General features: G+C 51.0%; 1 protein-coding gene across 1 annotated transcript in view; it reads left to right on the top strand.

The window, feature by feature from the left end:
• GCN1 (GCN1 activator of EIF2AK4) overlaps window positions 1–14,411 on the top strand; it is a 54,713-nt gene that overhangs the window by 2,385 nt on the left and 37,917 nt on the right. Inside the window, exons 2-14 of the mRNA XM_037156121.2 lie at window positions 1,806–1,908; window positions 5,229–5,292; window positions 6,077–6,208; window positions 6,662–6,770; window positions 9,077–9,175; window positions 9,270–9,404; window positions 10,208–10,276; window positions 10,406–10,514; window positions 11,724–11,798; window positions 12,078–12,206; window positions 13,259–13,309; window positions 13,652–13,750; window positions 13,959–14,132. Coding sequence (XP_037012016.2) covers window positions 1,806–1,908; window positions 5,229–5,292; window positions 6,077–6,208; window positions 6,662–6,770; window positions 9,077–9,175; window positions 9,270–9,404; window positions 10,208–10,276; window positions 10,406–10,514; window positions 11,724–11,798; window positions 12,078–12,206; window positions 13,259–13,309; window positions 13,652–13,750; window positions 13,959–14,132 — 1,348 coding nt within the window. The remainder of the gene's footprint in view (window positions 1–1,805; window positions 1,909–5,228; window positions 5,293–6,076; window positions 6,209–6,661; window positions 6,771–9,076; window positions 9,176–9,269; window positions 9,405–10,207; window positions 10,277–10,405; window positions 10,515–11,723; window positions 11,799–12,077; window positions 12,207–13,258; window positions 13,310–13,651; window positions 13,751–13,958; window positions 14,133–14,411) is intronic.

Raw genomic sequence — 14,411 nt, 5'->3', positions numbered from 1 at the left:
CTGTCTGATTTGCTGCAATGTATTGAGATTTAGACGATTAGAAAATTTGGGATTGAGTTACTTTTAGAACAGCTAAAATAAGGCGAAGGGAGGTGAGGTGGGAAGAGGCCATTATGGACTTGAAGGTTAATTTAAAAAGCTGTGCGGCATAATAAACACAGTTTATTAGATGGGAGGTAACACCATATGCGTGTAACGTTACCACTGACTCCTGAGCTAGGCTGTCTTGTGAAACTGAGGAATTATATGGGGAGCATATCGGGGGTGTGCGTGGTGGGCTTGGAGGGAAAAAGAGACCTATGGTAAGAAAGGTGATAAAACTGAAAGATAAAGAAGTAGCAACACCAGCAAGTTATTTGGGAATATGGAGATAACTACTAAAATAGCCAGAACTGGCGAGAGTGGGAGCCCTCGGGGAGTAAGAGCAGGGCTGGTCTTGATGGCAGACCTCCCAGGACTCTGACTTTGACTCTTTGATTATGTGCATGTATGACTGGAAAGACAAAAGTCAATATTAAAGCAATAAATCATTTACACAGAAGCCAGTATTGGACATGAGTTTATTCACTGCCAGTAGAATTATAGCAGGGATAGAAGTATAAGGAAAATTGCATTATTTCATTGTCTGCACCCATGAATCTTATTTTACTCATAAGGCCTGTGGGAAATACACCTGAAAAGATGGTGGCGCTAGGGTGCCAGTTACCTGGGTGTAAACACACCCTGCTCCACGACCTGCCCACTCTGTACAACACTGCTCGGGAGAATATGGAGGAGCATTTATAAACGGCCCTCCTGTGAGTCTTAGGCTCATGTCCCATGCAGGGCGTGCAGCTGTGGTGCTTGGGATGGGGCTCGAAAGCCAAGGACTGGTTGGCATCGGTTTATAGCCTGTTGGTTTCAGGTTTAGTTTCAAAAATGCAGGTGCAGTGGCTCTCCAATCCAGTTGTGCAGTGACTGACTTCCCTTCTCAGAGTTACTTCCTTTGTCCCTTGTAAAATGAGGATGCTGCTGCCTACCTTGAAGGCTGATTGGTAGTACTAGCAGCCAGCTCTGTGTTTGGGATGTGAGTAAATGCTCTGCGTATCTCGTCTCACGTGTATGTAGTCCCATGTGCCATAACAGCCCCGAGGTAGGTGCTTTTATCTGCATTGTATAGATGGAGACACTGAAGACCGAGGAGATGATATAATTTGAGTGAGTGTCCACAGGCAGTAAGAGGCAGAGCTGGGATTCATTCTCAGCCTTTCTTCACCCTTCTGCCACTATGTTTACGCCCCACTGTTGCCAGGATGCTGGTGCGCCCCTTGTGGGATGTTAATGTATGATAATGTAAAGGGAATGTACATGGCATGTAGAAGGTCCTCGCTGTCATTTGCGTAATTCTGCACAGATAGTTTCTGTCCTGAGGTTCTTCCCTTTTGTCTTGCCTCTTTTTTGTTCAAGTGTAAGTGAGTTACAGTGACCAGTTGGCTGGCTGCGATAAAGCAGTGCCCCTCAATGAGGGATGGTTTTGCCTGCTGGGAGACATTTCTGTCATCTGTTGAATGACATCTGGAGGCAGTTTGGAGGGAGCGGGATGCTGTAACTGGGGTCTGCTTGGTACCTCCCGGGAGTGCTGATAAAGATGGCCCCTGCCACAAAGTTATTTGGCCCCGAGAGTCAGTCGTGCGGAGGCTGAGCAACCCTGGGTCGGAGTGCTCCTCCCTGAATTCTGCGCGCGCGCGCACACACACACACACACACTCACTCATCGATTAGTGGTCTGACTGGTGGAACTTTCTCTGTGGGCTTGGTCTTCACAGGTCTCCGAGACACTAAAGCGTTTTGCAGGGAAGGTGACAACAGCCAGTGTGAAGGAACGGAGAGAAATCCTGAGTGACCTGGGGAGATGCGTTGCTGGAAAAGGTATTTGCTTTCCACCCGTATGGCCTAGAGAGGATTCCATTTCAAAGTAACTTGTTCTCTGTTTAGAACCGTGGCCTTCTTTCCCTGTCCTGTTAACCACTTCTGCCTTGACTTTCTGTATTTGCTTGTTGTAATAGTTGGGTTAGTTTATCCATTTAGGTACCAAAGGTTTGAACAGTTTTAACTATTTTAATTGGAAACAGTTCTAAAAGATAGTAACAATCTTGCTTCTTATTTTTTAAAAGATTTTATTTATTTATTTTTAGAGAGAGGGGAAGGGAGGGAGAAGGAGAGGGAGGGAAACATTAGTGTGAAAAAGAAACATCGATCTGTTCCCTCTCGCATACCCCCAACCGGGGACCTGGCCCTCAACCCAGACGTGCGCGGAACGAGAATCCAGCCATTAACTTTTGGGTTCTCAGGTTGGCGCTCAATCCACTGAGCCACACCAGCCAGGGCCCAGCTGTCTTTCTTAAGTAATTTACCAGGTGCAAAAACACTTTCTTTATGACTTGACACATCATTTTTCCAGTCGGTGTTCTATGGAACTCAGCAAGATGATTGGCCAGTAACGGATTCCAAAATTGAATAAGTGTGGGAGGTGTCACACTTGTTAATGCCCACTTGGGAGGGTCACAGCATGTTCCAGGAAGGTGTTTTAATTTTATTAAACTTTCTTTTATTTCATATTTTCCTTGAACAGCCCCCTGCCCCCATCTCTTTTGAAAACCTGTTCTGGGTCTGGGGAACACGTTTTTGGAAATACGAGGCACGTACAGTCATCCTGATTTTGTTCCGTAACTGAGGGCTGTCCCTGCTACCTGCTGGAGTGTGTAAGACTAGTTTGCCTTTATCCAGTCCATCCCAGTTAGTTTCTGAGTTTCCTTTGGCGTGTTTCGCAACACAGCAGCGTTTGTCTGTGTGTGGTCCCTAGGCCAGCAACATCTGCGTGTCCTTGTAACTGGTTTGAGATACAAATTCTCAGCTCCACCCCAGCAACACCAATTCAAAAGCCCTGGGTTGGGGGAGAAGGGAGCCCAGCATCTGTGTTTTAACAGACGCTCAGGGTGATTCCTGTGTTTCTGAGGTCCGAGAGCCCTGGCTGTAGAGAGTTGGGTCTCCCTTTTCTTCAGCTCTCACCTCTCCTTAGTCAAGAGCTCACTTCCTAACGCTCTTTCGCCCGAGCTCTCATTTGCTGCTTCTGATCTGCTGTTGCCTGGTAACATACCCAAGCTTGTTAAAGTGGCATTCAAGTGAAGTAAATTGCTGTTTGTGAGCTTCTAAGAGAGTCTCCCATGTCTTGATGCTTTAGTGTCTGACTTTTATGGCACCTTCAGAAGTCTTTCCGGTCATTCTTCCCAACAGGGTTCTGGTTAGACAAGGCCGTCATGTGACAGGTTACTATCTGTACACACCTTCTGAACCATAGTGGCTGTCTGGCCCTGCTAAGGGACTGCTGGGCACTATACTTTTTCACCTTTTACTGAGTAACGGGTATGGTGTGTGTGTATCTTTCAGGGAGATTTTACTGTTCAATCGCCCTGAAATGCTACAGTTTAGGGTGGGTGATATTTCTAAAATGTTTCTACTTTTTGATATACAAGCTGATTGTGCAGGTTAACGATACTGCATGAAATCATTAGTTTTCAGTTTTCTAATCTTCTGAGTCTCAGTGGGAGCCATCTTGTAGTGACCATTCTGGCTTCTCCTTTTGTTAGGGAAGCCGGTACTGAGTAAGTTAACCGACGGCAGGGTGAGATATGTTCGGTCCGGTGGAGGAGTGGGAGGCTTTCTCAGAGCAGGCTGACCCCAGATGCAGTTGGTCAGCAGGCTCAGCCCAGCCTCGCCTGGAGGCCTCTCTGACACTCCCCTCAATCCTGCTGTCATGTACTTGAACCCTGAGACTTAGAGATGCAGTGGGTCCTGTGCTTGATCTTCCTGGTCACAGGCCTCTGGTGCAGCAGTCAGCGATGAGGGGCACGGCTCTGGACTCAGACGGGCTCATGTTCTAGTCGTGGCTCAGCCACTTAGAGGCCGTGTGAGCCTGACTCCTTGTTTCAAGCGTGGTGATAGCAGTAGCGCCTCCCTCACAAGGTTGGGGTGAGGGGTGAGTGTGAAGAACGTGTATGGATGGAGCGTCACGCAGTGCCTGGTCAGCTATGGTAAGCTCCTGGTGTATGTTAGCTGTTACTGTTACTGTTCTCTTAGCTACAACCTGTCTCTGATCCTGGTCACTCTTTCCCTTGGTTACTGAAATGGCCCCAAATCCAATGGGCCAATACAGGATTCCGGGCCTGGGGGAACTGGCCCCGCCCCTCCTTTGTTTCCCCTCCATGGGGCACACCCCTGAACCGTGAGGCGCTCTGCCAGCCTTCCCTGGGCCTGCTGTTCTCGGTGCCTCCATGCTGGTCTCACACTGCAGCTCACACTCCTTTCTACTCGGACCCTTCCCCTTTTCCTCTGCATGCTTCCGCCCGGCATGCAGGACCTGTCCCAGGTAGGCGTCCATCATTCAGCACTGTTGTTCAATCAGGCGTTGCTCTTCCACTTGGCAGGCCTGCTCGGTTCCCTGTGTCTTGGTTTCTTCATCATAAAGTGGCCTCAGGCCCGGGACACGTCTCATGGGGATTCAGTGGGCTGCCGTGTGGGGAGCGCTCAGAGCAGGGCCTGGGACCTTGTGCGCACCAGGGAAGTGCTGGGAGTTACGGTCGCTCCTCCTGCGTCCTGAACGGGCATCGTGCATTTCCACCCCGCACTTCGCTTACGTGAGCGCCACCCGGCACGTGCGTCTCCTCCTTTCTGTTTCTCCGTAGCCTGCTGATCTATTAGGCCAAGAATCTGCATTTTAAAACACTCAAGGTACAGATGTTTTTCCCTGTTCTGATCCCTCCTATGACTTTAATTTTTGCCCTGGGTTTTAAAACTGTTGATTAGAAGGTACATGAAGAAAAGTGCATGTTGCGTAAGGAACAGCTCACAGAATGATCCCAAACTGAACACTCTCATGTAGTCAGCATCCAGACAGAGAAGCAGCAGAGCCCCAGCATGCCAGCATCTCCACTCGATAGCCTGTTCCATTTCGAGGCTGTTTGTATTGCCTCGGTTTCATTCATTTAACAAATGTCCACCCGAGAGCTTTTCTGTACCTGGTGTTTTCCTAAAGGCCTGCTTTGTCATTGCTCTTTCCTCTTGGGAGTTCTCTTTTGAATGAACAGAGTGTGTCCAGTGGGCAGAGATCGAGTTGGACACAATGCCTGGCTGAAGCAGATGCTCATGAAGCGGTTTTTATTGACTAGTCTCTGTATAATCCTTGGTTTCAGATCTGCCAGAGGGAGCAGTGAAAGGGCTCTGCAAGCTGTTCTGCTTGACGCTGCATCGGTACAGGTGAATCCCAGCCCGAGGCCCAGAGTCCAGAGCACTTTGTGCCGGCAGGTAGTGGTAGAGGGTAGGGGACAGACCCCAGGGTTCAGAGTGTGACTGCCTGGGTCCAGTCTGGGCTGTGTCACTTCCTAGCTGTTGGATCCCAGGCAAGTCATTTAACCTCTTTGTGCCTCAGTTTCCTCACCTGGAGACAGAATGATGCCATTACTTACCTCATAGGTCGTGGTTAGAAAGCATGAAGTGCCTGGAATAGTGCCTGCCACACTGCGAATGCATCAGCCACGCGTGCAAAGCACTCGGCCTAGTTTGAGGCCCATAAGTGTTCCTTAAATGTAGGTGTTGCCCTTGCAGTCTTAATGGCTCATTTGCCCTTATTATTTTATATTTTTAAAATATTTTATTTATTTGAGAGAGAGGGGAAGGGAGGGAGAAAGAGAGGGAAACATCATTTGGCTTCCTTTCCCACTCCTCCAGCTGGAGACCTGGCCTGCAACACAGGCATGTGCCCTGACCAGGGATTGAAACGGCATCCTTTTGGTTTCCAGGCCTGCGCTCAATCCACTGAGCACGCCAGCCAGGGCTCATTTGCCCTTGATTAGCTGCTTCCAGAATTTCTGGAGGAGGTAGATTTATCTAGTTATTTCCTAATCCCATCGTCTGTGATCCTCTGGAAAACAGTGCAACCTGATTTTTCTGAAAAGATCAGGAAAATATCAGCGCTTGGCCCAAGCCACCTTGCCTGGCCCATGCCCACATGTTCATGTATCTCCTTCGTTCCTCCTTCTAGAGATGCGGCATCCCGCAGGGCCCTCCAGGCCGCCATCCAGCAGCTGGCTGAGGCCCAGCCAGAAGCCACTGCGAAGAACCTTCTGCACTCCCTGCAGTCTTCAGGCATTGGCTCCAAAGCGGGCGTCCCTAGGTAAGTTTTAAAGGTGGCAGGTCACAGGGCTGGTGGAGTCTTACGTGGGAGAACCTGATGCAGATGAGCTGCACCGAGCAGGTGTGAGCGTGCCTGTCCCTTTTCCCTTTGCGACTGCGAATGGCACCGGCCGTCTGCCTTTGGAATGGAGGGAGGGGCCCGCATGGCAGGAGGGGAAACCAGATGCCCACCAGGCACCGAATGGGAGAAACCATCTTTTTGGTTGTGTTTTATAGTAGTGAGTGCACAAAGATGGTAGTTTGGCCGATGAGACCTGCACCCTTTGTCCTGAATTGTCAAAGATGATTTCTGGGAGCTGGTTCCAAGTTCTCAGTTGAAGGTCAAGGGTGGGTCCTACCCTCCGAGCAGGGCCTCACGGTGACCATTTGTCCCTAAGGTGGAGGCTGCTGCTCTGCACTCACCTCTTGCCTGCCCTGCCCTCTCCCCCTGCAGTAAGAGCAGCGGCTCGGCCGCCCTGCTGGCCCTGTCCTGGACCTGCCTTCTGGTGCGCATTGTCTTTCCCTCGAGAGCCAAGCGGCAAGGGGACACCTGGAACAAGCTGGTAGGTCCCTCAGGTCTTCAGAGTCATGTTGGTTAGCTCTGGACACAGTTGGGATGTGTTCGAGCACCTTCTCTCTGCCAAGTGGTCTTCTTGGTGATGGGTGGCCAGGCACTGTGGATTGTCCTGAGGTGCGTGATTCAGTGGATGGGCATGAGAGCAACGTAATACATTCATCTGTTTGTCAGTTGTCTCTGAGCTGCTCTGTGTCAGGCATGGTGCTAGGCACTGGGACTGTGGTAACAGGTGAGAGAAACGTGGTCCCTGCCTTTCTAGCGTGTGTGGAAGACGAGGCAGCTAGACAGGGGCAGGCAGCCAGAGTGCACGTAAACTGGTGAAAGCACCGATGTAAGTCATTCGGGGTTTTTTTGCTCATCATTCTATTCCCTGTGTTTGGATTTCAGTGTTGAACTGGCTCCTGGGATGGAATTCTTGCCAGGTGTTTTGGTCCTTAAATTCTCTGCTCCTTTCACGTTGCCTTTTCACTCACCAGAGATGGCCCAGCAGGCCAGGTTGGGCGGTTCTTCTGATTGTCTAGATAGGCTTAGTGGAAGGCAAGAGGAGCGGTCTTACAGTTTAATGAGAAGAACTCTGAGGACCTTGATGTGGGTCTGTGTCTTGGCCATGAGATTTGGCCAAGTACTTAACTTCTGAGCCTATTTCCTCACCTGCAAAATGGGAAAAAATACCACTGGTCCCATCTACCTCAAAGAGCCATCGTGAAGATGGGCTCAGACCGGGCGGACAGAGCTGTAGAACTTAGGGCTGTGCAGGCAAGTGAGAGGTGGCCTCAGAAATCCAAGAGCAGCCAGCTGGTCAGACGTACCGGTGGCCTTGTCCCCGGGAGCTCACCCAGCGTACGCCTTGGGATGACCGTGGAGGGGCTGTCGGTCACCACTAAAGGGTAGGGACACGGAATCCTCTCAGGCAGTGGCCGTGCTGGAGTGGGACTCCCTTCACAGTGTGGGTTTTCACTGATAACAAAAGGCCCCCTTGTAAGATGGTTCATCCTGGGCTCCCTCCTGTGCTTGTCTCCAGTGAATTCTCATACTGTTATCTGGGGTAAGTATGGCTGTGGGTTAGTCGGTGGGAGGGTGAACCCCAGAATGTTGTGTTTATGGGAACAAAACCCAGGAGCTCGGACCACGGCTGTCTTTTCTGTGTCTTGAATGCTTTGCTCGCGGCTGACGTTGACAAGTTATAGTTGACTCTGTCGCTCAGTTTGGGGCCTCCTAAGTGCCGGGTGCTCGGGCTGCAGCAGGGGGTGCGACAGAGGGCCTTGCTGTCGTGGCGCGTACGCTCTTGTGGAGAAGGTAGACGACAAAGAGGCCCACGAGTAAATGAGGACCCGTGACGTCCTGTGGCGGGAAAGTGGGCAGAAGGAGAGAATGCGGCGGAGGGTGACGTGGGAAGAAAGCTGCTCTGAGGAGGTATCTGGGCAGAGACCCGAAGGCTGCGGGAGAGCCAGCCAAGCCTAGGTCAAAGTTAGAACGTTCCGGGAAGAGGGAACAGCAATATAGTTCTGAGTGCAGTATCAGCAGGCTTGTTATTTTAATTAAAAATTAAATTTAAGTTCTTTTTAGTTAATTAAATAAATGGCTCAGAGTTCAACAGGCATAGAAGGATATGCTGGTTTCACTGCCAGCTCCTGTCCCTGCCACCGAGGACCCTGCCATTACAAGTTCCTTACGTGCGCGGACCCATTCTCCGTAGCCACGACCAAATAGATGTTAGTTGAGTCCGTACTGCGCGCTGTGTCGGGATTGCAGGGAGCCGCACGCAGGCCGGGTCGTCTCGCTGGCTGGTCTTCCTCTGCTGCCTCTCAGTGCCCAGCAGAGCGCCTGCCATTTAGTCTGTGTCCGGTAGGTGTTTGTGGCGCTGACACAGTGAAAGTTAAGGCAGGCAAACGAATATGTGAAAGAGGACGCGTGTTCTTTTTCTGGTGGCGCTGAACCTGTCTGGAATTATGTATTCATTTGTGTGTTTACTCGTTTAATATCCTTTTCTTCCTCTTGACTATAAGGCACATGAAAACAGGGACCACGTCTGTCTTGTTCTCCCTGTGTTTTCATTGTCTGACTCAGAGTAGGTAGGTGCTCAACAAATATTTATTAGTGAACTGCCTGAGTGACCAGATGTAATTCCACGGGGGTGGAGGGAACAGGGTGTGTCTGGGATCGAGTGGGAGAGGCCTAGTGGACATGAACCTAGGACCTGGCCGGTGCGACGGAGGCCTTGGCCAGGCCATGAGGGCCATGAGGACTCCATTCCCGTTTCACGTCCTGACCTCAGCCTTCTGGTCCCGGCAGGTGGAGGTGCAGTGCTTGCTCCTGCTCGAGGTGCTGGGTGGCTCCCACAAGCACGCCGTGGACAGCGCTGTGAAGAAGCTCACCAAACTGTGGAAAGAGGTGACAGGCGACAGCAGCGGGCAGTGGGCATCGCTTCTTCTGCGCCACCCCCCGGTGCTGCGTGGCATACCTGCTTTGCACTCTTCCTCCTCAGAGCCCTGGCCTGGTGGAGCAGTACTTGTCAGCCGTTCTCAGCCTGGAGCCCAACCAGAGCTATGCAGGCATGCTGGGGCTGCTGGTGCAGTTCTGCACCAGCCACAAGGAGGCGGACGTGGTCAACCAGTACAAGGCACGTGGGCTCACTGCAGGGCAGGGGCGACCTGGTTTTGTCGTGGTGGCCCCAGCTGCTGGCCCCGTCTGGAGCTTGTTAGTTTTCTCACTCAGGACCCCAGCCTTTCACCGGATGTATGAACTTTGAGAAGTTGGAAAGGTTTCACTCTAGCTGTGGCGTGGGGTGAATCCTAGCATAGTTCAAGATGATAGTTTGCCTGTTCATTTTGCCTGTGGTCATTTATTCTCCCTAAGTTGAGTAGCAGCCAGGTTCCAAGCACCGTGCCAGGTGCTGGGGATGCAGTAGTGAGCATGGGAGCTGTGAATCCTGCCCTAATTATATCTGAGATAAGCACTACAAAGGGAAAATGCAAGAGGCCATGGTACTCTGTAACTGGGACCTCACTTAGATTATGCGTCTAACACATCTCTAATGGAGAAACTTAAATGGCAGGTAGGCTAAAGCCTATTTAGCAAGGTCAGGAGGCGAGAAGTGTGCATTTTGGGCAGAGAGAACAGCCTGTGGGAGGAGGCCAGTGGGGTTGGAGTGTCTTGTTTGGGGTGGAGAGGTGTGTGAGATGCAGCTGGCTGGGTACCAGGCAGGCCGCGTGAGCTATGCTGTGGACTTTGGACTTGATCCCAGGAGTGGTGGAAAGCTGTGAAAGGTTTCTAAATGGGGAATGGCACCCCTGTGTTTGACACTATAAAATTCGGGGCACTGATTTGTGTTATTTGGGAGACATTCCCACTAGAGGGATCTCTTAGGCCAGGGATGAGAGACTTCAGAACGCCAGGGTCTAACCAGGCTTTTGTATTCTCTAGAATGCCCTGCTGGACTTCTATGTGAAGAACATCCTGATGAGCAAAGTGAAGCCTCAGAGGTACCTATTGGTGAGTGAGAGGTGGGGCTTGCTCACCTGGACAGCCTCAGCCCCATTTTCATTGCTGTGACCCAGAACTGTCCTTCATTCTTGGTCTGTTCCCGTGACGGCTGCGTCCCTGACTCCTCTCTCTTTGTAGGACAACTGTGCCCCTCTGCTCCGATACATGTCCCATTTGGAATTTAAGGATCTGATATTGCCAACCATCCAGAAGTCCTTGCTGAGGAGTCCAGAGAATGTTATTGAAAGTAGGTTGCCTCTGAATTGGGCAGTGGCGGGGGAGTTGCCTGAGGAGCAACATCCGTGATACTTGGCAGCAGGAAGCGTTGGGGGTGGGGGTCAGGGGTGTGTTCCTTGTTTACCTCATTGGGACTTTTGGAGAGAGACCAGGGACCCTTTCAGAACGTGTTGAAAGTTACCGGCCTTTTTGCTAGAAGAACGTACAAAAGTAAATCAGCTTAGAATGCTGCGTACAGTTTTAGGGTCCAGGAACCCTCTGGAGACCATTCAAGTTAAGAACCTCTGCTCTAGGTAGTTTGAACTTGGTGTGGAGTTGGCGCTTGAAACCATAGGATGTGAGGGTTCAGTCTCCGTCCTTTTTTTCTGTTTAAGATTTTATTTATTTTGTTTTAGATGTGGTTGTTAACTGTGAGTTTGCTGTCCTTTCACTGTTCATGTTTTTTGTCTTCTTTTTCTTAGACTTAAAGGTCAGCTAGATCAGGAGCGGAAACATAGAAATGAAGATCTCATGGAGGGTTAGCAACAGGGGAGTGGGAGGAGGAGAAGCGGGGAGAAGGTACAGAAGATAAATAGCATAGACAGTAGGTAGAAAGTAGATGGGGGGAGGGCAAGAATAGTATGGGAAGTGTAGAATCTAAAGAACTTGAGACACATTGTCATAAACTAAAGGGGGGAATGGTGGGGGAGGGGTGTGCAGTGTGGAGGGGAATAAAGGGAAGGAATAGAACAACTGTAATGACATAATCAATAAAATAAAAATTAAAAAAAAGATTTTATTTATTTATTTTAGACAGGAAGGGAGGGAGAAGGAGAGGAAGAAGAACATTGGTGTGTGAGAGATACATCAGTGGGTTTCTTCTCACACGTCCCCAACTGGGGACCTGGCCCACAACCCAGGCATGTGCCCTGACTGGGGACCGAACCGGTGACTTTTTGGTCTAGAGGCTGGTGTTCAATCCCCTGAGCCACACCGGCCAGGGCTGCCCTTTTTAATCTTGCTAAAGAGTGTAGGTGGTTTTGCCGATTGGGGTGGGGCAGTATGCAGCCTTACAGCAGAGCGTAGGGACAATGGTATGGCCACCCGTGTGGCCGTTTGGAGGTGAAGTGTGGTCACAGTTCTGTATGGCTAGACGGCGGGCCTCATGGCATTTGTGGGGAGCAGGGCAAACTGAGTGTTATATCTGAGACTGACATGGTCAGTACTTGGTCCCCCTTAGCTATCTCCATTCTGCTGGCATCAGTGACCCTCGACCTCAGCCAGTATGCCCTGGACATCGTGAAAGGACTAGCAAGTGAGTATCCCGACTCCTCACCAGCCCCAAGAATGGCACCATCGGCTTTAGTTGTACTTGTCCCAGTTATTATAGAAAATGGGGAAGGGAACAGCTCAGGTTAGAAACGAGGCTTTAACCTCGATGGCACTCGCATAGTTTCTTCCCTGAGGCCCTTCAGAGTGAGCACTAGAGCTAGGATTGAGGCGCTGGGGGCCTGGCAAAGACAAAGATACACGCCTGGCCACTGAGCCCTCGGCAGCTCCTGAGCTGCGGCCGTCTGTCCGTCCGTGTGTGCAGGTCAGCTGAAGTCCAACAGCCCGCGCCTGATGGACGAGGCCGTGCTGGCGCTGCGGAACCTGGCCCGCCAGTGCAGCGACTCTGCGGCGACGGAAGCTCTGACCAGGCACCTGTTCGCCATCCTCGGAGGTGAGCAGGGCCTTGTGGCCGGGGGCTGGCTGAGGTGTGGTGCCCGGCATTCCCCCTGCACTGGGACCCGCCGGGGACCCGGTGCTCCGAGTCTGCTCGTGGCAAGGCTGGGTGGGCAGGAGGAAGTGCCAGGCAGAAGGCAAATGTGTGCGGTGACAGAGGCACGCACAGGGCAGTGTGGTCGGGCATCTCGGTTTGACTTCTTTAGTACGCGCATTACTGTGGGACAAAGCTGGAGGGAAATATACCATAATGTTGATGATGTCCTGGGGAACATTGGCGATTTTTAAGTGTTTTTCTTCATATTTTTTCTGTTCCTCAGATATTCTGTAAGGATATTTATTTTTTAGTCAGGAAGAAAAAAGGTGGTAAATACTGGGTTGGCCAAAAAGTTTGTTTAGTTTTTTCCACATGATGACCCTACTAGCGCTTAGGTGTCTTTAACTTCATTAGAAACAATTTTGTTAGGTTGTATTGTGACAGCTGTCATACCAGTGTGCATTTAAGAAAACATAACAATTGGTGAATTTTTGTGCAGCCATTTTAATATTGAAGATGGAACAAAATACACATTTTTAGCATATTATGCTTTATTATTGCAAGAAAGATAAAAATGCAACTGAAATGTAGAAAGAGGTTTGTGCAGTGTATGGAGAAGGTGCTGTGACTGATCAAATGTGTCGAAAGTGGTTTGCAAAGTTTCTTGGTCCTATTGACATTTTAGCCAAGTAAGTCTTTGCGGTGGGGCCGTCTTATGCATTGGAAGATGTTTGGCAGCACCCCCGGCCTCTGCCCACTAGAAGCCAATAGTGGGAGGTGGCCAACACAGTCAAAATACCCAGATCAATGAAGTTAGTGGTGAAAATTGAAAATGTGTCTTTTATTTTACGGAATAAATAAAAAGACTTTTTGGCCAAAACAGTATTATTTTAAACCTCGCTTCACATTAGAAAGGCTGCTTCTGGATACAGAAACTGTTCCTTCATGTCACACATGATACCCTTGGGAAACGGGCAGATGTGAACTCGAGTGTTTGCCATCTCGCCTCTCAGGCTCGGAGGGAAAACTCACCATTGTGGCCCAGAAGATCGGCGTCCTCTCAGGTACAGAATTTCCACAGGCCCTGGCAGTGTGCTGGTGGATGAGGTGTAACGTAACTGTTAGGTGAGGCGAGTCCTTCTTTGGAACCTGACCCCTCTGGCATTCTGGGACACCCCAGCCTGGCTCCCAGGACCCTGCTGCCCACCCGTTTGGCGAGTGGGCCCTGCTGAGGTCTAGTGGGCGGTGTGGCGTCTGTGAGAGGCAGGATGTTGGAGGGGGACAGGAGGATCAGTGGTGGCCAGAGGAGAGGCGTGGCGGCTGGGGAGGAGGGCAGCGGCAGGAAGACTCGTGTGTTGGTGGCTTCGTGCTGAAGAGGACTTGAGCGGGGCTCTCCTGCCTTCTAGGGATCGGGAGTGTCAGTCATCACGTGGTGTCTGGGCCTTCCAGTCAAGTCCTGAATGGGACCGTGGCCGAGCTGTTCATCCCATTCCTCCAGCAGGAAGGTAACCCTGTGCAGTGTGGGCCGTCTGGGCTCGTCCTCGCCCTGGTGTTCATGGTCAAGGCCTGCCGTGGACCCCTCCTGAGGGCACGCCTGCCCGAAGCATCGCTGCTCCCGCTCCCTTGTGCTGCCGCTGGCTTTTCGTGCTGCTGGCTGTGGTTTGACGCGTGTCTGAGGTGTCGCACTGACTGGACTTGTGCTTCTCGCCCTAGTTCACGAAGGCACCTTGGTGCACGCCGTCTCTGTCCTGGCTCTCTGGTGTAATCGGTTCACCACGGAGGTACCCAAGAAGCTCACCGAATGGTTCAAGAAAGCCTTCAGCCTTAAAACCTCCACCTCTGCGGTGAGGCACGCCTACCTGCAGTGCATGCTGGCCTGCTTCCGAGGTGAGAGGCCCCCCGCAGAGGCGGCCCGTTTTCAGGGCATCTCACCGTTTCAGACTTTCCCTTTCTGACCAGCTCGTTTGCATAATTTCTTCCTGCGCCTCTGGGGGCGTCGGCTTAGTCGTCCTTATATCCCAGAAGTCGCCCAATCTTCATAACAGGTTCTGGCTTCTCCCTCTTATTGGATCTTTAAAGGACAAGCTTTTTTCTGAGAGGACCCAGAATGGAACCTGCCACTGCAGTATCTGGAATCATGAAGGGATGATTGTGATAGGACTGATT

Source organism: Artibeus jamaicensis, unplaced genomic scaffold (assembly GCF_021234435.1).
Source record: "Artibeus jamaicensis isolate MK-2021 breed Jamaican fruit bat unplaced genomic scaffold, CSHL_Jam_final contig_525, whole genome shotgun sequence".
In the NCBI taxonomy this organism is placed as follows: Eukaryota; Metazoa; Chordata; class Mammalia; order Chiroptera; family Phyllostomidae; genus Artibeus; species Artibeus jamaicensis.
Note: the sequence above shows the minus strand (reverse complement) of the source record. Positions and strands in the feature narration are given on the sequence as shown.